This window comes from Rutidosis leptorrhynchoides, chromosome 2 (assembly GCF_046630445.1).
Source record: "Rutidosis leptorrhynchoides isolate AG116_Rl617_1_P2 chromosome 2, CSIRO_AGI_Rlap_v1, whole genome shotgun sequence".
Taxonomy (NCBI): Eukaryota; Viridiplantae; Streptophyta; class Magnoliopsida; order Asterales; family Asteraceae; genus Rutidosis; species Rutidosis leptorrhynchoides.
Genome location: NC_092334.1, coordinates 240,520,343 through 240,547,495, shown reverse-complemented (window position 1 = coordinate 240,547,495; position 27,153 = coordinate 240,520,343). Strand labels below are relative to the sequence as shown.

The 27,153-nt window shown below is 33.2% G+C and overlaps 1 protein-coding gene and 2 pseudogenes across 18 annotated transcripts; 2 read left to right on the top strand and 1 right to left on the bottom strand.

Annotated features, from left to right (window-relative positions):
- Positions 1–6,992: 6,992 nt before the first annotated feature.
- On the top strand, positions 6,993–12,095 carry LOC139894417 (cell division cycle 20.2, cofactor of APC complex-like). 18 transcript variants are annotated; one of them, XM_071877679.1, is made up of 6 exons: positions 6,993–7,229; positions 8,368–9,081; positions 9,201–9,779; positions 9,881–10,284; positions 10,931–11,266; positions 11,752–12,089. In XM_071877679.1, the coding sequence occupies exons 3-4, from the start codon at positions 9,282–9,284 to the stop codon at positions 10,016–10,018; spliced, it is 636 nt and encodes a 211-aa protein (XP_071733780.1). In that variant the 5' UTR covers positions 6,993–7,229; positions 8,368–9,081; positions 9,201–9,281; the 3' UTR covers positions 10,019–10,284; positions 10,931–11,266; positions 11,752–12,089. The 18 variants fall into 18 exon arrangements, with proteins under 18 accessions (XP_071733780.1, XP_071733782.1, XP_071733795.1 ...); XM_071877694.1 differs by lacking the exon at positions 6,993–7,229 and having other exon boundaries at positions 8,105–9,081; positions 11,757–11,846; positions 12,017–12,095; XM_071877693.1 differs by lacking the exon at positions 6,993–7,229 and having other exon boundaries at positions 8,105–9,081; positions 11,757–11,846; positions 11,972–12,095.
- LOC139888611 (probable glycosyltransferase At5g03795) lies at positions 11,554–22,725 on the bottom strand (annotated as a pseudogene).
- A 535-nt stretch (positions 22,726–23,260) lies between these two features.
- On the top strand, positions 23,261–26,832 carry LOC139894416 (cell division cycle 20.2, cofactor of APC complex-like; annotated as a pseudogene).
- Positions 26,833–27,153: the final 321 nt, after the last annotated feature.

The window sequence follows — 27,153 nt, the reverse complement described above, 5'->3', positions numbered from 1 at the left end:
TACAGTTTTGTTGCTTCATCAGCATTTCGAGAACTAGTTCGCGGTTCAGAGTGTTTTTCAGAAACTTCACATTCGAAGTATGTAAGCCTTGGAAATAGACGTTATGTATAACTGTTGGCGTCAACATGCTGTGAGATTTCAAAATACTGATTGCTAATTCCCAATGATTCGTATGACAATTCTCGTTACAAGAGGCAGATGAGTAAATGATGAGGTTTCGATAAATATAAAGATTCTTCGGAATGCCCAAGATCAGTGAAGTTGTTGGTAAGTTTATTGCTAATGTGGTGGAATATGAAAGGTTCTCCGGTAACAAAAGGGTAATCACATATATCAAAACTATGATAAGGCTACTCCGAATGAAAAAATCAAAGTTGTCTTGCTGGAGCTGTGATATAATTTGCTACTTTGCAAAGGAATTGCAAGGTTATTTTGGCTAATAAATGCCAAAAGATCTGACACAGATATGTGTTGAATTATGACTTTAGTTTCGAGAGCTTTTTAAGTACATAACTGTGGGTAATATGTGGTTGGATCATCATCTCGATTGCTCATTATTTGAAGTGTCTTCAGAGATTTTCGAAGGGTTTGAACACAGATTGTAATCGTTTGTATACATTTGATGTTCTAACACACTTTTGATGTCAAAGTATAGCTTTGAAAGATGTAGGAATCTAAAAGTGATGGTACCGGTTATATCTCGAATTGAATTCTGAGATTTTAAAATCAGAATATGTAATTAGGTTTGAATGAGTATGGTTGTTTTGATTTCTATGAAAGAATGTATATTATTGTGAAAGTAGGAAGTATAATTGATAATTTGCTTAATCTAATTCGAAGAATGTAACATATTAATTGTGAATTTATATCTCTCTCTCAGGTATTACCTACCCGTTAAAAAATTTTCACAATTAATATTTTGTACATAAGAATTTTATTACAGTCTTTATGAAAATATATATGTATATATTCTCCTCAGATGTAACATAGATTTTAATGAGTTAATACTAAATTAAACTCATTCAATTTACGGTTGGGACTAGAATTGAATAATTCCTTGAAGGCTTTAGAGGTTACATAAGTATTTCTTCAATAATATTGAAATTATGAATCAATACTTCGTTATTTGTTGAGATGTGATGTTGGTTTTCGTTAAATTCTTGTGAACTTCGCAAAGTACGAATGATGTTATCTGAAAAGTTTCGGTTACATCAATGATGAAGTGTAAAATCAAATATATACTTGATTTATTAGGAATTGGAACTTGTTGAATTGAGACAGAGATTGTAGTTAACGATGGTTAAGTTGCGGGCGAGGGATGTACATTATTGCATATTTGTAATATGAATTAACCGAGTAGTTAAGATTCACACACAATAGCTTAGCACGGAAAGATTTATTTTTTATTTCAAAAAAAAAATATATATATATATATATATATATATATATATATATATAAAATATATATATAATTTCTTCAGAGGGAATGAGTTAATTCTTCATAACTTGTTGATACAATATACACGATATTGATTCGTAATGATGTCCACGGTGATTCTTGAACTGACGGAGTTTGTGATGTTATAGGTGTTGTTGATTCTGATGTTGACTGTACTGACGATGCTGGTGACGTTGACGGTACTGTTGATGCTGTTGATAAAACAATTTTAACTTGTTAATCACACACCATTTTTGTCAGGGTTTCTACTCTTCCTTCTATCATTTTGGTTTGCTTAACTGATTTATGGTTAGGGCTAGATTAGATAATCTCTAAGACTTTAGAGATTATGTAATCGCTGCGGAATGTTTCTCCAGTGAAGTTATGAATTAATACTTCGTCAGTTATTGTTGTTGGTACTCCATGGTATCTATGGTGCGTATGACGTTGATGCTCGTGGGACAGATTGTGAAGTTGAGGTTTACAATGCGGTTGTGGTTGGAGGTGGTAATGGAACTGTTGGCGTTGATGATGGTGGTACTGGTTATGCTGCTGGTGCTGCTGCTGGTGTTTGTAATCTCTGCACCATATTCTCCAAAGCCACTACCCGAGCGTGAAGTTCGTTGACTTCTTCTATTATTCCAGGATGATTGTCGGTCGGAACGAGCGGATAAATAAAATATAGAATTTGATGTAGTATATAATCATGACGAGATACCCTGGAAATGAGAGAGAAAATGGTGTCTCGAACAGGTTCGCCGGTAAGTGCTTCAGGTTCTTCGCCAAGAGGGCAATGTGGTGGATGGAAAGGATCGCCTTCTTCTTGTTTCCAATGATTGGGGAGGCTACGAACCCATCCCCAATTCATCCAGAATAGGTGATGACTGATTGGTTGATCCATTTCGGTCACACTGCTTTCGGAGCTTGAGTGAGATTCCATTTCGGAATCCGAGTGACTTGAACTGATGACAAATTCCATTTCGTACGATTGGATAAAGGATTTTCGATATAAAATGATTTTTCGGCTATCGGGTGGTATTCTATTTACATAGGATATCTATATATAGAGATCAAAAGATTTCATAGATTACGGAGGAATTTGCGGGATATGTCAGGCAAAGTTTAAGTAACAGATACGATAAGATATGATTTAGCAGATACGCTAAGATATGAATTTTGTCTATACACTACTCATGCAATTAATGTAGCAAGATGTGTCTAGACTAATAATGATAAGCAGGTAATTTCCTATGGATGATAAGCAGATGATTTCCGACCAGAAATGATAAGCAAAACTTTTGACATGCAGACACGGTCGAAGTCCAGACTCACTAATGCATCCTAACGACTTATCAGTTAGACACACTAATGCAGAACTGGTTCGCTAAGACCACCGCTCTGATACCAACTGAAAGGACCCGTTCATATACATTATAAACGATTCACAATAGTTGATTACATTGCGAGGTATTTGACCTCTATATGATACATTTTATAAACATTGCATTCGTTTTTAAAAGACAATCTTTCTTACATAAAAAATTGATAGGCATGCATACCATTTCATAATATCCACTATCCAACTATAAATTGATTTAATAATAATCTTTGATGAACTCAATGACTCGAATGCAACGTTCTTCGAAATATGCTATGAAAGACTCCACGTAATATCTTTAAAATGAGCAAATGCACAGCGGAAGATTTCTTTAACACCTGAGAATAAACATGCTTTAAAGTGTCAACCAAAAGGTTGGTGAGTTCATTAGTTTATCATAATCATTTATTTCCATCATTTTAATAGACCACAAGAATTTCATTTCCAGTTCTCATAAATATACGTCCCATGCATAGAGACAAAAAATAATCATTCATATGGTGAACACCTGGTAACCGACATTAACTAGATACATATAAGAATATCCCCTATCATTCCGGGATCCTCCTTCGGACATGATATAAATTTCGAAGTACTAAAGCATCCGGTACTTTGGATGGGGTTTGTTAGGCCCAATAGATCTATCTTTAGGATTCGCGTCAATTAGGGTGTCTGTTCCCTAATTCTTAGATTACCAGACTTTAATAAAAAGGGGCATATTCGATTTCGATAATTCAACCATAGAATGTAGTTTCAATTACTTGTGTCTATTTCATCAAACATTTATAAAAGCGCATGTATTCTCAGTCCCAAAAATATAAAGGGTAAAAAGGCAAATGAAACTCACCATACTGTATTTCGTAGTAAAAATACATATAACGTCATTGAACAAGTGCAATGTTGGCCTCAGATTCACGAACCTAAATTAATTATATATATTTATGTGTTGGTCAATATTTGTCTAACAAATTAGGTCAAGTCATAGTGTACCACAATCCTAATGCTCGAGACTAATATGCAAAAGTCAACAAAAGTAAATTTGACTCAAAATAATTTCCAAAAAATCTATACATGATTAATATATAGTTTAAATATCGTCGTTTTATATTTTTAAATATTTTTAAAAGATTTATTAGAGTAAATAATATAATTTATTTATTAATAAATAAAATTTTATATTATATTTATATAATAAAATATACTTTTATATATATTAAGTAATAAAATTTATAGGGTTCATTTAATATTATAAAGATAATATGATAGGTATTATTAAAGTAAGTTATTACACGTAGTAAAATATGTTTGTATCAAATATTTATTTGATAAAATAATATCTATAATGATAGTAAGTAAAAGTTATATTATTTTGTAATAATAATTATTATTATAAAAATATCAATATTTATAATTACTAAGATGACATTATGATAAAACGATAATTCTAATTATGATAACTTTAATATTTACGATAATTTTTAATATTATCTTTAAAATAATAATTCTATTTAAATAATAATAATAATAATGATATTTTATAGTAACAATGACATTTCTATTAAAATGATAATTTTTGTTAAAATGATAGTTTTAATACTAACGATAATTTTAATAATAATAGTAATGATAAAAATAATAAGAACGATAATTTTATCTAAATCAATATCTTATAATATTTTAATTTCATCATGATACTCTTACCCATTATTTCCTAATCGTTTCGTTTAATAGCTTTTAATCGTCTTTTATACCGTGTTCGTAATAATGATAATAATAGTAATTGAAATAATTAGGTGTTACAAATATTTGTTTTAATTACACTAATATTAATAATGATAGTTACTATAACATTATTAACGATAATACTAATAATTATCTTAATGATAATATAGTAATAATAATAATAACAATAACAATAACCATTTTTAAATAATGATATATATATTAATAATGATAATAATAATAATAATAATACCAATAATAATAATAATAATAATAGTAATAATAATTGGATAATAATAATAATACTAATTATAACTTTAACGATAATAACGATAGTAATAAAAAAAATAACAATTTTTAATGATAAATCCTTTTTATTGATAAAGATAATAATAATAATAATAAGATAAAACTAGAACGACGATAATAACGACGATAATAATAATCATTTTTAATAATAATACAAAAATTCGATGGACTATAACTTCAAATCCGTTCATCGAAATCATTCGATATCTAAATGAAAAGTTCTTAATTTTTCTCTAGCTTTCCAACGACATGCATATCTTATACCTTATCTCAGTTGCATATATAACTAATTCAGGATTCAACATAACCTAACTAAAGGCAATATCAAAAGTACAAACATGCATAATCCTATATACTCGAGCACTAGTCAGGGATACACTATTAGTATGTAAAAGTTAAATTATGAGTACTCACGTATCAATATTGAGATTCAATATTGCAGGAAAGGTACGTAGACGCAACAGAGATGATAAACACTATATTGATCTCACGAGCATACCCATGAACCATACCCAATCACCTCCATAGCTATAACCCATAATTTCCTTAATCCAATCCCACTCGAAAAACAATTTCAAAATCACTAGGACAGCACTCTGACGTAATATTTTATGTATACTAATAATATCTTGAAATAATACGGAGTAAATATATATATGTAAATCGATTGAGAGAGTTTAGAGAAAAATATTTTTAAATTTCTTATGAAATAATGAAACATATTGAATTCTATTTATAATAGATTTTTGAATTATTAAAGTAAATTATTAAAGTATGAATTATTAAAGTGAATTATTAAAGTATGAATTATTAAAGTGAATTATTAAAGTGAATTATTAAAGTATGAATTATTAAAGTGAATTATTAAAGTATGAATTATTAAAGTGAATTATTAAAGTTAAAGTAAAGTAAAAATAAAGTAAAGGTAAAGTTTAAGTATAGTAAAAGTATAAAACTATGTACGTATAATACGCGTATAAATATATATAATATTAATTTAAATCGTTATATATATTTAATAAAATAAAATATAAATATCGTTATCTTTATCATACTGGTTAAGTAATGAGTTGTCAAAAGTGGTTCTAGATATTTATAAAAGTTATATACGTTTTAATAATAAAGTTCTTTTTAAACTGAAAACGTTTTTGTACGTTTGAAACTAAATCAAATAAATATAATAATTTTGTTTTCCAAAACCAAATATATTTTTAAGAATCATTTTGTTTAAAGGTTAAAATAATGGAAATCGTTATATCATAAAATGTTTTAGAAAAGTAGAATCATATATATTCATAATAGGTTTCAAGTTTTAAATTACAGTTTGTTGGTGAAGCATGGGATAATGTTCAAAGGTTAAATAAACGTATGAAATCATCTTAATGAAAAATGTCGAGTTACATAACTTGTCGATATCCAACATCTAAGTTATTTACACTTCACGTTCTTACTTATAAATCACTTTACCATTTTCCGAATGTTGTCAAAAAGAATAGATTTCTTAAATCACAGTGGACCTCATAACATAGATCCGTAATCATATCATAATGTATCTGATAAATCAATCATTTGATATTATCTTCTAATTTCATCGATAAACATATTGAAACAAATACGTTCATGTAAAGTATTATACGTTTAATACTTTATTAATATTCTCAAGTTATAATATATATATACATATATATACATATTTATTTATATATAACGGTTCGTGAATCGTCGGAATTTGGTCGAGGTTATAATGAATGTATGAACACAATTTAAAATTCTTGAGATTTAACTTAACAAACTTTGCTTATCGTGTCGGAATAATATAAAGATAAAGTTTAAATTTGGTTGGAAATTTCCGGGTTGTCACAGTGGTTGTGGCGATGGAGACGTTGGTGTATGACCAGAAGCAGGTACTAAGAGAGTGAAGGGAAGGATCGAGAGATGTGGTGTGTAAACCCTAACCAATAAATATTTAATAAGACAAAAAGTCGAAATTACTCTTTAGATCGCTCTTGGTGAACGGTAAATAAAATTTGGTAATAGCAGTAGTAATATGTTAATCCAAACACTAAATTAAAAATTAAATAAAAAATTAATGGTATTATAACAGAGATTTCATTTCACTGTGAGTTGGAACCTGCGTGTTGAAAACATTTTATTCGGATTCGATTATCAATAATTAATCGAGTATTATACAAGTCAACCCAAAACCTGTTAACCCTCGAGCTTTTTCTCAAACATTATTCATTTATTCCCCTTTCCCAAATCGGAAATTTCGCCTGAGTTCACCCTTATTCCGCCCAATTTCACCTCCATATCCTTTTCACTAATATTCCGGAAACTTCTATAGTGATCGATCAACTCTCTACAGCTCTCTCTTCAATTCAGGTTTATTACATTTTTTATTGAACTATTTGTTTCTGATAATTTATTTGTTTCTGGGGTTTGTATACTGTATTACACATTTACACACAGTGCGATAATTTATAATATTTGCCTCCTTCATTTCATTTATTCAATATAGAAGTATCACTGAACGTTGCAGATACATATAGCTAGAGGATTTAGCATTAAATCAGTTGATTATAGGTTTAATGTACTATTGTTATTATTTATTACGGAGTATAACCTAAAAAAAAAAAAAACTGAGTAATTAGAGGTTTATTAGTATATCTCTTTCACTGTCTAAAAAAGAAAACTTATAAAAAACTGCAGTTAAACATTTGATTAGTGTTAAGACTTATGCTAATAGATCTTGGGGGAACTATCTGGCTGCTAATTTATCAATTGATATAAATTCATGTTCATGTTGTTTTACTCTTACTTGAGTGTTTTCTTTTTTTTATTATTATTATTTTTTTAATACACAAGTCATTATCATTTGATTAGATCAGTAGTACTGAAAGTTTTATTGATTCCTGAAGCACAAACTAGCTGATTCTTAGTGTGTGTGTGTGTGTGTATATATATATATATATATATATATATATATATAGTGGTAGGATCAAGAGGGAAGTAACCAATCGGGGGGAAGCGGGGGGAAGCAAAAACTTTTTTTTTTTCGTTTTTTGAAAAAACTTTGTTCACGAACATTATAAATGAGATGAAAATATGAACATTTAGTAGAGACACTTTGTGATAAATATTTTTATTTTGGCGGGAAAACGCTCGAAGAAGTAATATATAACAATTATCGTGTTTTTCGAGCGTATATTGAGGTTTTAGCTATTGGGGTTTAGATATTAGGGTTTATAGGGTTTAGATATTAGGGTTTAGAAATTTAGGGTTTAGATTTAGGGTTTAGATTTAGGATTTAGATTGAGTTTTTAACACGAACGTTTTGGGTTTAGGGTTTAGGGTTTGGTGTTTTGGGTTTATGGAATAAACCCAAAACATGCCCAGTCTTCCTGCACCTCCAGCATACCAGATTCTTCCCAGAGTTTCTCTTTCGCCTATCCGAACACAACACTATCGTATCTCTTGATGACGAGACCCCGTTACCTTCCATTCTTTTCTCCTCGGATAGGAGCTTGCTAGTAACGTCTTCAAACTTCAGAGTTTTCTTCCCATACATCAAAATAGGTTTCATGTGTTCATAAGACGATGACAAAGATAATATCAACCTCAAAGCTTTATCTTCATCATCCACTTTAACTCCAATAGCTTCAAGTTCCGAAACAATATCATTCAAAATGCTCAGATGATCTGAAATCTTTGAACCCCCATCCATACGCAAAGTATGAAATTGTTCTTTAAGACACAATCGATTTGAGATGCCCTTGCCCTGGTACAACTGCTATAGTTTAACCCAAAGCTCATTTGCCGTTGATAACCCATGCACATTTGCAAGCACGTTCTTTGCAAGACACAAACGAATCGCACTTGCTGCCCTCAAATCCATATCATCCCATTCTTCTTCATCGAACTTACTGCTAGAATCACTGCCGGTAACAAAGGTGGGTTTACCTTTCAATGCCTTGTGTAACCCGGACTGAATCAACACATCCTTGACTTGAACCTGCCATAAGCCAAAATTGATCCTCCCATCAAATTTCTCTACATCAAACCTCATTGGACTGAACTTCGACATGCTACACATAATACTATCTCACTACTCGTGACCGTAGATGATGAAAGTGGTCCAGTGACAGGTGTTAAATGGGCACCCGATGGCAGACGTATATCTATCAGCTTAAACAATTCCGATGTCCATCTATTCGATTCTATCTCTAACCGATTGGTAATAATCCCCTCCTTATCCTTGTTTTTCTAATTCCATAATGCAATGCAATGTTATGTTTTGTTGAATTTTCGCCACTTAATCATAATGATATAACATTTTCATTTCATTTGAAACAGTTAAGAACGTTGCATGGGGGTCACCAATCTCGAGTTGGTGCATTGGATTGGAACAATAACCGTATTCTCACTACCGGAGGAATGGATGGTCGGATCATAAATCATGATGTCAGAATACCATCTCATATAGTTGGAGCATACTCTGGCCACCGCCAAGAAGTTTGCGGGTTGAAATGGTCACCTTCGGGTCAACAATTAGCCAGTGGTGGAACAGATAATCTTCTTCACATATGGGACAGAAGATCAATGGCTTCTGTGAATGGCCCTACTCATTATCTTCATAGGCTTGAGGATCACGCAGCAGCAGTGAAATCAATTGCTTGGTGTCCATTCCAGGCGAATCTTCTTGCTTCAGGCAGTGATGATGGCATTAAGTTTTGGAACACACGAACAGGAGCCTGCTTGAACTCAGTTGACACTGGTTCAGAAGTATGTTCACTTTTATGGAACAATAACGAACGTGAGCTGCTGAGCTCACACGGGTCCCCACATAACCAGTTGACCTTATGGAAGTACCCATCGATGGTTAAGATGGTCGAGCTTACTGGTCATAGTTCAAGAGTTCTGTTCATGGCTCAGGTATAGTCAAAAGTCCATAAAAGTTTATGTATAGTCAAATTTGATTAGAAAGTCAAACTCGGGTCACTAATGATGATAATAATATAATATTTTGTTTGCAGAGCCCAGATGGATGTACAGTTGCATCTGCAGCAGGAAACGATGCATTGAGATTTTGGAATGTTTTTGGGCCAGTAGCTACTGCTGCTAGAGCTGCACCTCCCTTTGAACCATTTGCTCATCGAATTCTAATACGTTAAAAAGGAACGAACCTGTCCCTTGGTGCCAGCCAGCAGATGTAACTAAGATAAGTGCTACTAACTAACTTACTAACAAAGGGCCATTTTGCAAGTGTGATTTTTTTTTTTTTTGGTAATTTCTCTTTTAATACTCTGTCTGTCCAAATTGTTTGTTTGTTTTGTAGGTACAAAATTTTAGTATGATCGATTGATTCATGATGTTCTTCCACGTATAGTATAGTATATATATTTGAAGCTGTCATCTTCCAGTGCACCCTAGAGGCCAGGTGAGATTGTTTTTCTTCATTTGTCTTGTTAACAATAATTTTCCTTCAATTAAAGGAGTCCGTACATAGTAGATTATTAGGTCATGTATTATTATTATTATTATTATTATTATTATTATTATTATTATTATTATTATTATTATTATTATTATTATTATTATTATTATTATTATTATTATTATTATTACAGTTACAGTTACAGTTACAGTTACAGTTACAGTTACAGTTACAGTTACAGTTACAGTTACAGTTACAGTTATCCTTTGAGCCTTTTAAAATCTGTGAAGTACTCTTTTGGAAATGTGTGTTATAATCAAAAACCTTTGCGGGCCTTGCCTTTGTTACTAGAAATTTAGCTTCCTTTTTTTAAGTATTGGTCGTCTAGTACACAGTAGATGGGATGGCTGGTGTTTGTTTAAATGGAGTTACCTATTAATTATACATTATCAATCAATCAATTGCTTATAAAATCAATTAGCTTTTTTACATTGCAACACTTTGAGTAGAGAAAATACATCTTTAAAATAAAATGAGAATTTATAACATCCATTCGAACTAAAAACACATTTTTTATTGAAATCATCATTGTGGGGTTTTACAAATTGAGTGAACGTTCTCCGATTCTTTTTTGATTCTTCAAGTTTAGTGCTAGGAGAATTAATGCTTAATCCATCAACCAAGTAGTGCGTGCTTGATAAACTTGATAACGAATAAAAACTATCAGACGAAAATGAAAGACCACCGGAGAAACAACGATCAGGAAAAGTTAGAATGGGGCTCCCACATACTCTTTGCAGCTTCAAAACCGGAAAGTCAACAATGTATTCATCACTTTGGTTTTCCGAGTTTTAACCGATTTTCGGCGTAATCCCAATTGTTGACCGAGTTTGACCAAATTTGCCTGCGTCTGACAATGTTTGACCGAGTACTTGAGAGTGCTCCCCGAGCTGCAAAAAACGAGTACTCGCACAATAATTCCGAGGTATGCAATACTGCTTACGAATAGTTCGATTCAGGTTACGTTTAATCCAATTCCAACAAATATCACCTATACAATACATACATTTGGTATACACAACAGGCTAAAGAAAACCAGGTAAACTGAAACTGTAAATCTCTCTTCTATGAAGCACACATCTCTGTTTCCAATTTTCTTTGCAACTTGATCATATTCACCAAAATACATACATATATACATTATGTATACCTACAATTCAAAAAAAAAAAAAAAATAATAAAAAATAAAAAAAATAGCAGCGCCCCCCCGGTATTCGTTTATCATATAACTCAAAAATCCTGACTATGAACCTGATTAAGCCTGCTAAGCCAGATAGAATGTAAGATCATGTGGAACATATCATATTTAACAGGTACCCGATTCCAGTAAAAATGTCTTTGCAACATTTTCACATTATATTGCATCGTACGATACCTCTTCATTGGAATCGTTAATAAGATCTCTTTCAGTTTAGGAATATCGTTCTCGGCCACAATCACCGAAAAAGCACTCCAATTCAACACTTCATTCAACGGAGGAACAAAATTATCAGCAATAATGACAGGTACACATTCATAATATATCGCTTCAACAATTCTCTGACTGTTCACTTCATAACCCATGGGGCAAACATAGTATTTGCTGGATTTCATGTGAAGAGAATACGACATGGTTCGGGATGTTTTGTAGGACATGGGCCCCGAAATTATCATGTTTTCGTCTTTATTGGCCCAGTGTTTGAGGAGCATTGGGCGGACCCTACCGTGCATTTCGCCTGCAAAGAACGCAAGGATTGGTCGTTGTGAGATCTTTCTGTTGGGATTTAACAAGTTCCATAATACTTATAATCATTCAAGAAATAATATTTGCGGAAGCGTATAAATTACCATTTTAAAACTTGTAAATCTTTAACCATTTAAAGTTAAATCTCAAATAGGATCAAGTTGTGAAACATACTTACAAATTAAGAGTGGGATTAGAGATAATACCTCCTCAAGCTAGTTGAGGGTAGTTTACAAATGTGCAAGATGATGATGAAGATGAAGGCAAGAAAGCTTCTAACTTGAAGCCTCAAGTGTGTAATACCCCAAGCTTTTGATGCACCAACACCTTCCTTTGTTTGGTTAGGATTTTAGACACTTGATTAACAAGATTACCATGCAAAAACACTCTCTTTTTCCCTCTAAACTGCCACAGCCAGCAGCTGTGTTTTTAGCAGAAAAATTGCAGTTTTTTTTTAGTGTATTGCTTGTTTTCTCCCTCACTTGAGTCAAGGAATCCCTTGGTTAAAGAGAGTCTTGCATGTCTTAAGGAATATATTGTTTACAAGTAACCAAGCAAGCATGGGATGTCACCTAGGAGTCCCAAAATCTGCATTCTTGTATCATTTAAATAATAAGTATAATTTATATAAAACTTGTTATATTTTATATAAAACTTGTTATTAAAGTTCAAGTTATAAATATAGGTTACTTGTACTTTATAAACCAATTTATAAAGTATAACAAAACATAATTATTTATACATATAAATAATCAAATCCTTAATATATATAAATTGTCCAAACAATTTATCTCAAGTGATAATATTTTAGAAACCCGATTTTCTAAAATCCAAGTGTCGCATATTCGTTTAATGATCCAATAGTTAAGATCAAATACGTTTAAGGTGTCGGTAAGCTTGTTATTGGGTATGACCCGACTTGGATCATAACATATCAGCCACATTAATTAAATACGTCTCTCGGGCATACGAAAAACCTACAATCTCCCACTTGCACGAGAACATAAGAAATTAATGCAAGTGATGGATACCACCTAACGACCGTCCATCACCCCCAATATGTTATGACTTTGTGCCATTCAATAACATCATCCCTTTCGAGTTCCCATCTCGAATATGAATAGGTGAATCTTTTCATTATTTCCTTTCGTCCTAGATGTCATGTTAAATCCAAGAGATACAGAGTGATCACTCTCTTCTAGATTTAACTTTATCAGGCCTTAGACATCTGACTCTCAACGAATAAGAGGGACAAATTCCATCTTGACTACATACGTCCTAAATATGTACCTTGCATTATGCCTGAGCTCTTCATTGTGAACTACCATATTTCAGAATAGCGAAGGAAAGAATCAAGGCCAAATACTTGGTAAATATCCGAACCCAATATGTATCTCAGGTCAGAGGATACAATGATATTCGCCTTTACTCAAGACTACATGTGATCAACCACAAAGGCTCCATTTAGTAAATCTTGAGGGCGGGTCTTCCAATATTTGTATCCCACAAATATTTATGAACCTTGGTTGCAACCTTGCCCCACATTCAGTCCGTGAATGTATACCAATCCAAGTTCATAATAGTCTAAACCTCACACTTGTTCCCACAAATGTGATCGACTACGGAATTTAGAATAATTGCTTATTCATGGATAAAATATGCAAAATAGGAACCTAACTCAAAATAAATTAAACCATAATTATATTAATGAGTTTGAATAATTTCGTTCCATTACAATACTTAAAACAGATCATGACCAATCACTAGAATATCGAAGCCCTAATGCACAAACATGTCCTGCATGTTTTGATCCATGTAAGAGCTTCGTGAGAGGATCCGCTATATTAAGATCTGTGTGAACTTTGCGAATACATATCTTTCCCTTTTCAACTTCATCCCTTATGTAGTTGAATCTCCGCTCAATGTGACGGGTCTTTTGGTGAGCACGAGGTTCCTTGATTTGAGCAATCGCACCCTCGTTGTCACAAAAGATCTTAAGAGGGTCCTGAATGGAAGGGACTACTCCTAAGTCGTCGATGAATTTCTTCATCCATGCAGCTTCCTGCGCTGCCAATGAGGCGGCAATGTACTCCGACTCTGTAGTGGATAATGCAACAACATCCTGTTTTGAACTCTTCCAAGAGACCGCACCTCCATTTAACGTGAAGACATAACCGGATTGTGATCGAGAATCATCTCGATCAGTTTGGAAACTCGCGTCCACGTAACCTTTTACAGCGAGTTCCTCCTCACCAGACCCATATATTAGAAACATATCCTTAGTCCTCCTAAGGTATTTCAATATACTTTTAACAGCAATCCAATGACTGTTTCCTGGGTTATTCTGGTATCTACTTGTCAAGCTTAGAGCGCATGACACATCCGGTCTAGTGCATATCATTGCATACATGATTGACCCAATAGCAGACGCATATGGGACATTCTTCATTCTTTCCTGTTCATCTTTCGTGGTGGGGCACTGAGATGAACTAAGGAGCGTTCCTCTTTGAATAGGTACCAAACCTTTCTTAGAGTTCTCCATCTTGAACCTTTTCAAGACCTTTTCAATGTATGCACTTTGATTCAAACCTATCAGTTTCTTGGATCTATCCCTGTAGATTCCAATCCCCAAAACGTATTGTGCTTCTCCAAGATCCTTAATGGAGAAGCATTTACTTAGCCAAGTTTTAACACCTTGCATTGCCGGAATATCGTTTCCAAATAACAATATATCATCCACATATAGTACAAGGAACATGATAGTGCTCCCACTAGCTTTCTTGTATACACAAGCTTCATCACCATTTTTAATGAAGCCAAATTTCTTGGACTCCTCATTAAATCGATGATTCTACATTCTAGATGCTTGTTTCAATCCGTAGATTGACTACTTTAACTTGCATACCCTTTTAGGATATTTCGGATCAACAAAACCTTCAGGCTGAACCATATAGACATCTTCCTCAAGATGTCCATTTAGGAAAGCGGTCTTGACATCCATTTGCCATATTTCATAATCATAATGAGCAGCAATGGCAAGTAATATCCTAATAGACTTTAGAATGCCACAGGCGAAAAAGTTTCATCATAGTCAACCCCTTGAGTTTGAGTGAAACCTTTTGCTACAAGTCTAGCTTTATATGTATCCAAGTTTCCATGTATGTCGGTTTTCATTTTGAAAAGCCATTTACAATCAACTAGCCTTGAGCCAGCAGGTTGTGTAACAAGTTCCCAAACTTGGTTGTCATACATGGATTGCATCTCAGCGTTCATGGCTTCCTGCCATTTATCTTTATCAATCCTTGATAAAGCATCTTGGTAGTTTATTGGTTCATCCAAATCAACCACATAGCAACCATCCATGAGAAACCCATATCTCTCAGGAGGATTACTAATCCTACCAGATCTGCGAACGTCTTGTGTATTTTGATCATCCATTTGATCATTCTCAACATTTTCATGTTGAGTGCTAGTGTCAACCAATTGTGTATCATCTACTTGATCTTGAACCTCTGCAAGATCTATCTTCCTTTCACTATTTCCTTCCATTAGGAACTTAGTTTCAAGGAATTCAACCTTTCGAACAACAAATACATTCTGCTCGGATGGATCATAGAAATAATATCCCATATCATCCTTGGGATATCCTATGAAGATACACTTCGTGGATCGAGCATTCAACTTATTAGGGACGTAATGCTTAGGATAAGCTTCACATCCCCATACCTTTAAGTATGATAGAGATGGAGGTTTTCCAAACCACATCTCATGAGGTGTTCGTTCCACTTTCTTGGTTGGGGCCATATTTAAAATACGAGCCGCGGAGCATAGACAATAACCCCAAAATGATAGAGGTAACGAGCTTCTAGCCATCATAGATCGAACCATATCCATTAGGGTTCGGTTCCTCCTTTCGAAAACTCCATTAAGTTGGGGTGTTCCAGGAGGAGTGAGTTGCGAGATAATCCCACAACTTTTAAGATGATCTTGGAAAGCATCGCTTAGGTATTCACCTTCTCTATCGGTACGAAGTACCTTGATTGTCTTATTGAGTTGATTTTGTACTTCGTTTTGATATTCCTTGAATGCTTCAAAAGTTTCGTCCTTGTGTCTTAATAAGTAGACATATCCGAAACGACTAAAGTCATCAATAAAAGTAACGAAGTATCTTTCACCATTCATAGTTATGGGCTTAAAGGGTCCACATACATCCGAGTGTATCAATCCCAATAAGTCCTTAGCCCTTTCATAGGTCCCTTTGAAAGGTGCTTTAGTCATTTTGCCTTGTAAACAAGATTCACATACATCAAACGAGTCTAGTTCATTTGATTTCAAAAGGTCATTCTTTTGAAGTGTATGCATTCGATTCTTGTTTATGTGACCAAGGCGACAATGCCATAAGTAGGAATCACTCAAATCCCTTTTGAGTTTCTTGATATTTGCATGGTACATTGAGCTATTGTATGATGTGTCATCATGAACCAATTCATAAATACCTATCGAAGGCGAAGCCTTGAAATAGAACACATTATCTAAAGAAACATGGATATCATCATTAATGAAATTAAGATTAAAACCATATTGTTTCAAATGGGATACAGAAATAATGTTTCGTGATAAATCAGGTGCATACAAAACATTTTTCAAAGTAAGCTCCAAACCACTTGGAAACTTTAAAACAAAGTCTCCTTGAGCTTTCACCTGCACCCTTGCTCCATTTTCTATGAAGAGACTTGTTGTTCCCACATCTTGATTACTTCTTTTGAACCCCTGCAAAGAATTGCAAATATGAGTTTCACATCCTGTGTCTAATACCCATGTATTAGAAGAAGTAATACTAAGCTCAATGTATACCATATATACATTACCTGAGGTTTGCCCTGCATCCCTCTTTTCCTTCAACTCCTTTAGGTAGACCGGGCAGTTGCGTTTCCAGTGACCCATCTCACCGCAACCAAAGCACGGATCTTCCTTGGGTTAGCTTTACCAGCAACCTTTTGCTTCTTGTTGTTGTTGGTTGGGGTAACCATCTTCCCTTTTCCCTTGCCTTTGCCTTGGTAGGCGGGTCCCTTCCTCTTAGCCGCCTTTAGCTTAGAAGTGTTATTTTTTTTGGACCCGCCTTCATTTATCGTAAACACGGGTGAAGCCCTTTTACCCATGCTTGCTTCTGCCGTCTTAAGCATGGCATGTAATTTGCCAATGCTTTTATCCCAACCATTCATATTGTAATTCATTACAAATGTGTCAAACCTTTTTGACAATGAGTTGAGAATGAGGTCTGTGGCTAATTCATTAGACACGTTGCAATTTAGACGGTTCGCTCGATCAATAAGGCTTTTCATCTTAAGGACATAAGATGAAACGGATTGGGAGTCGTCCATCCGACATGCATGAAGCGCTCGAACCGTTTCGAAGCGCTCGACACGAGCTTGTTGAAGGAACATCTCCTTCAACTGTGTGATCATGTCATATGCACTATGATGCTCAAAATCCTTTTGGAGTTCGGGTATCATAGTCCCAAGCATGAGGCAAGAAACTTGCAACGAATTGGTGCAATATTTCTCCCAATAATCCATGCCTTCCGTATCATCCTCATCCGGTTGATCGGGAATGGGGTCTTCCAACACATACGCCATGTCCTCTAGTTTGAGGACAATTCTTAGATTGCGGAACCAATCCATGAAGTTCGTATGGTTGAGTTTTTCCTTTTCGAGGATTGACCTCAACGATAGGTTGTTAAAGCTTATTGGTACGTTCAAAATGTTGTTGTTATTGGCGGCCATCTACAAAATTTAACAAAGTTGTTTAAGTATCAATTTTAATTTAACGATCAATACCCTTTAAATCCAATTGATATTTATTAAATTTTAGAATCCAACGGTAAACCAAATTTCGGTTAGGTGACCTTTATCCCGTTATTTGATTTAGCTAGGTAGTCATTATATGACAATTGCAATCCTTTTGCAACTTCTAAGTTATGGGATCATGCAATCCTTTTGCATGGCATATTTATCCCATCAACGCCTATTTGTTCCTCATGCTTCGGTGACCCTAAGTTCATGATTTCCAAATCAAGTCGTCCTACTTGTGTAAACGTGTAAACTTAACATACAAGTGGTTAGGTGACCTTTATCCCACAAGCATGCGAAATTCACCTTAATCATATTAGTTTGCTCATAACGGTTAGGTGACCTTTATCCCATTGTGAGTTCCCTAATATTTTTAAGTGTTGCACAAAAAGATGGCGTTTAACTTGTTTGCCTTGTTAATAAGGGATTTTAAGTTTTCATTAATTCTAGTTTGAGAAAACTTTTATGCCATACACCAACATGCATTTAGTGTATGGTTCATTTGAAATCCATTTTCATGTCTATAAACCATTTTATATATATGATCCTAATCATGTTCTTAATAACCGTTTATTAATGTCCTTTTAGCAATTTTTAATTTAACCAATTAAATTGTCGTTTTGCATGTCGTTAATTAATGTATAATTTAACCAATTAAATTGCCATTTTACTTGTTGTTAACTTGTGTGATTAACTTGTAGCATACAAACATACAATCCACAATCATACAATAAACAACCATGCATGCAAAACAAATATGTTCACAATCAAGCCATTTTGGTAGACATTTGTTTAGCCGAAAACAAATGCCACCGGATAAGGGGTTATAACACAAAGTAGGAGATTTTAAATCTCCCACTTAATCTTGCATCCAAATGCTTCTTCTTGTGTTCTTCAAGTCTTCATCATCTTCATCTTTTTACAAAATATATCCTAATACATTTTATCTAAAAAAGTGAAATTACAATCTAATCTATTTTACATACCAAATATAAAATAAATTACATAACCAAAATAATATTATTACATACCAAATGAATAAATATTAAATCAACCAAACATGTAACCAAACACAAGGTCAAGGCTTAGATTGTGAACATCATCAACATAAGTGATAGGCAATACAGAATCACAAGTGATCGGGAACACAGAATCACAAGTGATCTGCAATACAGAATCACAAGTGATTGGCAATACAGAATCACAAGTGATCGGCAACACAGAATCACAAGTGATTGGCAACACAGAATCACAAGTGATCGGCAACACAGAATCACAAGTGATTTTGGCCAAAATGACAAACCACTCAAAACCGAAAATTTTACATTCTACTTCATGCATGTTCATAAAATGCAAAATTATAGTGGGTTTAATAACCATCTCGAAGCATATTTCAACAACTTCGGCTCTAGATACCATTGTTGGGATTTAACAAGTTCCATAATACTTATAATCATTCAAGAAATAATATTTGCGGAAGCGTATAAATTACCATTTTAAAACTTGTAAATCTTTAACCATTTAAAGTTAAATCCCAAATAGGATCAAGTTGTGAAACATACTTACAAATTAAGAGTGGGTTTAGAGATAATACCTCCTCAAGCTAGTTGAGGGTAGTTTACAAATGTGCAAGATGATGATGAAGATGAAGGCAAGAAAGCTTCTAACTTGAAGCCTCAAGTGTGTAATACCCCAAGCTTTTGATGCACCAACACCTTCCTTTGTTTGGTTAGGATTTTAGACACTTGATTAACAAGATTACCATGCAAAAACACTCTTTTTCCCTCTAAACTGCCACAGCCAGCAGCTGTGTTTTCAGCAGAAAAACTGCAGTTTTTTTTAGTGTATTGCTTGTTTTCTCCCTCACTTGAGTCAAGGAATCCCTTGGTTAAAGAGAGTCTTGCATGCCTTAAGGAATATATTGTTTACAAGTAACCAAGCAAGCATGGGATGTCACCTAAGAGTCCCAAAATCTGCATTCTTGTATCATTTAAATAATAAGTATAATTTATATAAAACTTGTTATATTTTATATAAAACTTGTTATTAAAGTTCAAGTTATAAATATAGGTTACTTGTACTTTATAAACCAATTTATAAAGTATAACAAAACATAATTATTTATACATATAAATAATCAAATCCTTAATATATAAATTGTCCAAACAATTTATCTCAAGTGATAATATTTTAGAAACCCGATTTTCTAAAATCCAAGTGTCGCATATTCGTTTAATGATCCAATAGTTAAGATCAAATACGTTTAAGGTGTCGGTAAGCTTGTTATTGGGTATGACCCGACTTGGATCATAACATATCAGCCACATTAATTAAATACGTCTCTCGGGCATACGAAAAACCTACACTTTCGACCGCCCATGTTTCGGAGCAGTCATTTTGGGTTTCCGATGGTTGTTTCCGGTAGAGAAACGTCTTTTCTGGCGATAAATACGCCTTCAGATGTGTCGGCATTGCAGAGGGCTTTTATGGTGTTGTTGGTTAGTTCATTGTGTTCCTTCAATGTGTACGGACCCTGGAAATGTACATGCGAATATAAGAGATGAGCGATGGAGATTTGTAGACATCATGATTCATGATATATGCTTACCATTAATTAGAAAAGTTATTTGTTTCTGTATTGTGATAATGTTCATATAGCTTTTTTCTTATTTATCGGCTCAAGTTAACAAAAGTCATAATTTATCTTACAAAGCACTTTCTGTCTAACGAAGCTAGAAGCTGCTCGTGCAATTATTTAGATGTCAAAACTAAATGGCGAACTTAACTCTTCTACTTATAAAAAAGGTCACAAAAATCGCAACTCGGGGAGTACTCGGCAACTCGGGGAGTACACGGATGTTGAATATGTTTGACTTTGACTGACTTTTGACTGATTTTCCCAGTAATCCTGAGTTTTTGCCAAAATTTTAACCGATTTCCGAGTAACCACAACTTTTGGCCGAGTTTGACCGATTTTTGACTGAGTTTGCCTGAGTATTGACCAAGGACTTGCCAAGTACTCCCCGAGTTGCAAAAAACGAGTACTCGCCGAGTAATTCCGAGTTCTGCAACACTGTTTATGAATGATTTGATTCGGGTTATGACTAACCCAAACAGGTTTTAAACTGCACCCAATTGTACCCATTACCCAACCCACCTGACCATACCATTTTCCTACCTTTAGTAAAATTGTCAAAAGCAACAAGGGATAATAAAAAGGTTGACCTTCCAGTAGAACTATGTATTAATAAATCTGGAGATGGAGACTTAAACTCAAGATAGCACATAAACGCATTAACAGCACAAAGCAAAAAAAAAAATTTACCATCATTTTTTTTATATATCCTCCATAGTTGTGCATCAACAAGGTGTACACTACAACATGTTAATGCACATTCATGGTGGATATATCAAAAAAGATGGTGGATATATCACCATCGTTAATAACGAGTTGAGTATCGTACCCAATCATGGCAGGCAACTAGAAAGTGATCTGAACCGTGAGTCCGATTCCAGAAAGGATACTTTGAAGCAAGCTTGTTAACATAATTCCGTAGGAAAAAGGATAACGGCTTTATATTATGAGAGTCGGGAACATAGAGTGTACGTTGGAGCTGACGTGAACTATACGGCAGATAAAATAAGTGGGCCCTTTCGGGGTCCTTTGTTACAAACTGTTTGCTTGACTCCATAAACTTCATAAACCACCCTTCTGAAGAATAAATTCCTCTGAGACAAGGAGTATGAAAAATTGGTCTCTTAGTCTCTTACCATCTTGATATATGTAAACCTTAAGTATAAGCTCCATCAACTCATAGCTCCTGAAAAATTAATATAAACATTATATAATAATTTCTATGGCGCAAAATGAATTCTTTATTATAATTCATGGGGATTGTAAGTGCAATAAGCAGACAGTTAATCCTCAAAATGCCATAAAAAATGTTGCTGGGACATCAGTCAAAATATGTCAAAAATTCAGTCAAAGTCAAACTTGGACAACATCCGAGAGTAGCGATTTTTGCAACCTTAATGGCAAGAAGCCTTAATATTTATTTTGAGTATTTCTACAAAACATTTCTCCGATTTATCATAATCCTAAAGAAATGAAGGCATGTTGCTATACCTACTCCACAGTTTCTTTTCATGAAATCTCTATTTGAAGCATGATTTGCACCATTCTCCTAAATGCTCAAACTTAAACCACACAACAATGACCAAACATAAACTATTCAGATCCCGATACACCACAAAATGGACTTTTTTTTTTTACTTTTTTTTTTGCTTACAAGGTTTGCACTTGGTCATACACACAAATATCAGAAAAGGTGATCTTAAGTATGGCGGTAATTTATACAAATTGATTCATGTGATAGCCCCCATATTCAGACAGACAACAGGAACAATCTAAAATCTATAAGCATGATTGTCACCAAGAAGGCTTATTATTTTGCTTATCAACCCTTTTAATTAAATAAAAATTGTTTTAGAGTGGCTTGTGTGATGGTTTTTAGTAGATTCAAATTGTGGTGGTTGGTTGTTAGTATGTATGTTTTTTCATGGGATTTTAGGTCGTGGTCTGAAGGTGGTCGGAATTAAGTTTTGAGATTGTTATGGTTGTAAGCAAGGTGCACGATCAATTTATATCGAGTGTTATGTTCGTGAAATTAGATTGGTGTTTCGGGTTATCTTAACGGTTGCTTTGGCGAGGTGATTTCCATGATCGTGATTTCTCGTTGATTAGTAGTTCGTGGTTTCAATCGTGGATATTGATTGTGGTTTTTACAATCTTGGTATCTTCTCCACTAACATTTCTACATTTCGCAATACCACCACTTGTTAGATTGTGTGATCGAGTTTGTTTGGTTTAAGGTATCGGCGGGATTTATGAAGTTATCGTGTGTTGGTCGGGGTTGGTTTTTCATTCAATGCACCTTCTACCGAGTGATTGCCCTTAATGTGGTATTGTGTGGTGTTGATATGGATTGCAGGTTGATTTTAAAATTGTAGGATTGTGGCCGTTTTTGTTTGTACTTTTTGGAGGTTGTGCTTTGAATTGAGTTGTAAAATTCGTAGGAGTTGAGAAGTTGATCGTGGAGTCATTGTTGTCAAAATCTTGATGTAGAATTGCTAGTTTAATTTTTATTATAAAATTATTGCCTTTAAAAAAAAAATAATAAAACGATTTAAGTAGAAATGAATTTTTATATATATAAGCCTAAATACCGTTATTTATCCCTCAAACTGATTGGCTCTTTCCGGCAGTGTGGAAACTCAGATGATCCGACCCGACCCTACCCTACCCACAGGTTATTTTTTTTAGCTAAAAACGGAAAACCTGCAGACCTTTCTATATTTCTCTTCAAAAACAAAAATCCCAAACCCTTTCACAAGAAAGAGCTGTAGAAAGCGCGCGAAGTTAGACCGTTAGTGCGCGTAATTTTGACGCGTAATTTTCAAACTATGCGTTTATTATAAGCAGTCAGTCTATATAACCCATAGAGATTGAGATTAGGGTTTCATACCAAGACAAATTCAAAGACGCAGCTTTATTTTCTGAATAAATTCTTTACTAATAGCTCCTTACTCGTATTTTTCTGCTTTAGCGTTTGCCCTAATTTCTTTTTTGCAGGTCGATTGTGTATTTTTCTATTTTATTGTTTGCCCTAATTTGTTTTTTGCAGGTCGATTGTGTATTTTTCTGTTTTATTGTTTGCCCCTAATTTGTTTTTTGCAGGTCGATTGTGTTTTTTTGTTTTTGTTTTATTGTTTGCCCCCAATATCTTTTAAAGACGCAAATATGGATACAGGATATGTGGAAAAATTCTATCAAAGACGCAACGCTCTCTTAAATGTAAGTTTATCTTATTTTTCATTAATTAGGGTTTGTTTAGTTATTTGTTGAAATTTAGGGTTTTTGAATTTGATTTATTATTGCAGTTGGACAGATTCATACCTAACAGGTCAGCAATGGATTTAGATTACGCACGTTACATGCTAAGTGGGTGCAAACAGGGGAACGAAACCCCCATAAAAAATGAAGCCTATAGAAAACAACTGGATATTTGCTTCAACATGCACAAAAGCAGAAGGATATTGACTTTTAAGAACAAGTAGCCTCGAAAACCTACAGAAGAAGAAGAAGAAGAAGCAATCCCCTGTTACTTAACTTACTCTAAGCCACGTAGAAACATTCCCCAGGTAATTATCAATCAATTATCCATCTTTATTCATAATCAATAATCCATCTTTATTCATTAATCTATTACTTAAACAATGGTGGTTTCATTACAAAAAGTTTATTATTTTGTAGACTCCGGAAAAAATATTGGATGCACCAAATCTTGCTGATGATCATTGCTTGAATCTCTTGGATTGGGGAAGCAGTAATGTTATTGGGATTGCTCTTGGAAACCAAGTGTATCTGTGGAATGCTACACATAATACTATCTCACTACTCGTGACCGTAGATGATGAAAGTGGTCCAGTGACGGGTGTTAAATGGCACCCGATGGCAGACGTATATCTATCAACTTAAACAATTCCGATGTCCATCTATTCGATTCTACCTCTAACCGATTGGTAATAATCCCCTCCTTATCCTTGTTTTTCTAATTCCATAATGCAATGCAATGTTATGTTTTGTTGAATTTTCGTCACGTAATCATAATGATATAACATTTTCATTTCATCTGAAACAGTTAAGAACGTTGCAAGGGGGTCACGAATCTCGAGTTGGTGCATTGGATTGGAACAACAACCGTATTCTCACTACAGGAGGAATGGATGGTCGGATCATAAATCATGATGTCAGAATAAGATCACATATAGTTGGAGCATACACTGGCCACCGCCAAGAAGTTTGCGGGTTGAAATGGTCACCTTCGGGCCAAAAATTAGCCAGTGGTGGAACAGACAATCTTCTTTACATATGGGACAGAAGATCAATGGCTTCTGTGAATGGCCCTACTCGTTATCTTCATAGACTTGAGGATCACAAAGCAGCAGTGAAATCACTTGCATGGTGTCCATTCCAGGCCAATCTTCTTGCTTCAGGCAGTGATGATGTCATCAAGTTTTGGAACACCCGCACGGGTGCCTGCTTGAACTCAGATGACACCGGTTCAGAAGTATGTGCACTTTTATGGAACAATAACGAACGTGAACTGCTGAGCTCACACGGGTCCCCGTATAATCATTTGACCTTATGGAAGTACCCATCGATGGTTAAGATGGTCGAGCTTACCAGTAGTAGTTATTTTTTTTCCCGTACTTCGCTTCATTACTTTTCCTTTTTTTTGTTCCTTTTGTTATAATAATATAATAATAATAATAAAATAAATAATAATAATAATAATAATAATAATAATAATAATAATAATAATAATAATAATAATAATAATAATAATAATAATAATAATAATAATAATAATAATAATAATAATAATAATAATAATAATAATAATAATAATAATAATAATAATAATAATAATAATAATAATAATAATAATAATAATAATAATAATAATAATAATAATAATAATAATAATAATAATAATAATAATAATAATAATAATAATAATAATAATAATAATAATAATAATAATAATAATAATAATAATAATAATAATAATAATAATAATAATAATAATAATAATAATAATAATAATAATAATAATAATAATAATAATAATAATAATAATAATAATAATAATAATAATAATAATAATAATAATAATAATAATAATAATAATAATAATAATAATAATAATAATAATAATAATAATAATAATAATAATAATAATAATAATAATAATAATAATAATAATAATAATAATAATAATAATAATAATAATAATAATAATAATAATAATAATAATAATAATAATAATAATAATAATAATAATAATAATAATAATAATAATAATAATAATAATAATAATAATAATAATAATAATAATAATAATATAATAATAATAATAATAATAATAATAATAATATTGACGTGTTTTATTTATGATGGGTCTCCTTGGTCCATTACATGCATGCCTGCCTTTTGGTTACATGTGTGACAGTTAAACATCTGCAAAAATATATAGTCGTAGTATGTAGACATAGGATATTAGTTTTTAGGTTGTTTTTGTAGTCAGTTGTGAAACTTTCTTTTGTATCTACTTGCAAAACATGCAAATGTTGATACTTTAAGACTTATGATCAGCATAAGCCTGTCGATGGTTAAATAGATTGTTGTATATGGTAAAAAAACATATTAAATTAGGAGTAACTTTACTTGACTAAAAACATCGAGTATCTTATGATCAGTGGTGTATCACTGTATCCAATGTTATGTTCGGATTATTCGTTAGTGGGATGAGATTGCCATCTCTAAAATAATAATACTACAGTAGTAAACTTTGATATTTTTACATATTAGGAAAATATCTATCTATCTATTAAGCTTATTTTAATTAGGCGATCGAGGAGTTTTTCATACAGTTGAATACATTTCAGATGGCTTTTGTCTTGTTTGACCGATTTAACTGTTTTCTTTTGTGGTTATCGCTCATTAGTACTCGTTTATAGGTAAATGGGTCAAAATCGCCCCTTCTAGTTACTAATGAGCATCTGTTGTGTGACTGAATGCAGCTCATTCGAAGCTTCAAGTTGTAGATTACAGAAATGAAGGAGGGAGCTTCTGGTTTAGAGTGGAATGAAGTAACAGTTAGATCCGGTACACAGGTAGGTGCTGCTGTTTCAGCTTCAAGACACGGCTAAAATTCAGAATATTAAACTGCCATCATTAAGCCCTTGATTTTTCTGTATTTAAGGGAGAAATATTAGTAGTCATGTATGTAGTGACCCGAACTTTTCCATGTTTATATATATTAAATGAAATTGATATTTACATGATTAAATATTTTCAATATGTTAAGCAATCAAACTTGTTAAGACTTGATTAATTGAAATAGGTTTCATATAGACAATTGACCACCCAAATTGACCGGCGATTCACGAACGTTACAAATTCGTAAAAACTATATGATGTTATATATATAGACATATATATGGTTAACATGAAATTATGATAAGTAAGTATCTCACTAGGTATGTTAACAATGAGTGATATACATAAAAATGAGTTTATTGAATTAAGAAACTCGAAACGATATATATAACGATTATCGTTATTGAAGGATTTTCGTATGCCCGAGAGACATATTGAATTAACGTGGCTAATAT

Bases quoted from the DNA above. Each gene is read 5' to 3' on its own strand.
- LOC139894417 (XM_071877696.1), top strand. From the start codon at position 9,282: ATGGATGGTCGGATCATAAATCATGATGTCAGAATACCATCTCATATA. The intron at 9,780-9,880 runs GTATAGTCAAAA...TTTTGTTTGCAG, and splicing joins GAGTTCTGTTCATGGCTCAG to AGCCCAGATGGATGTACAGT.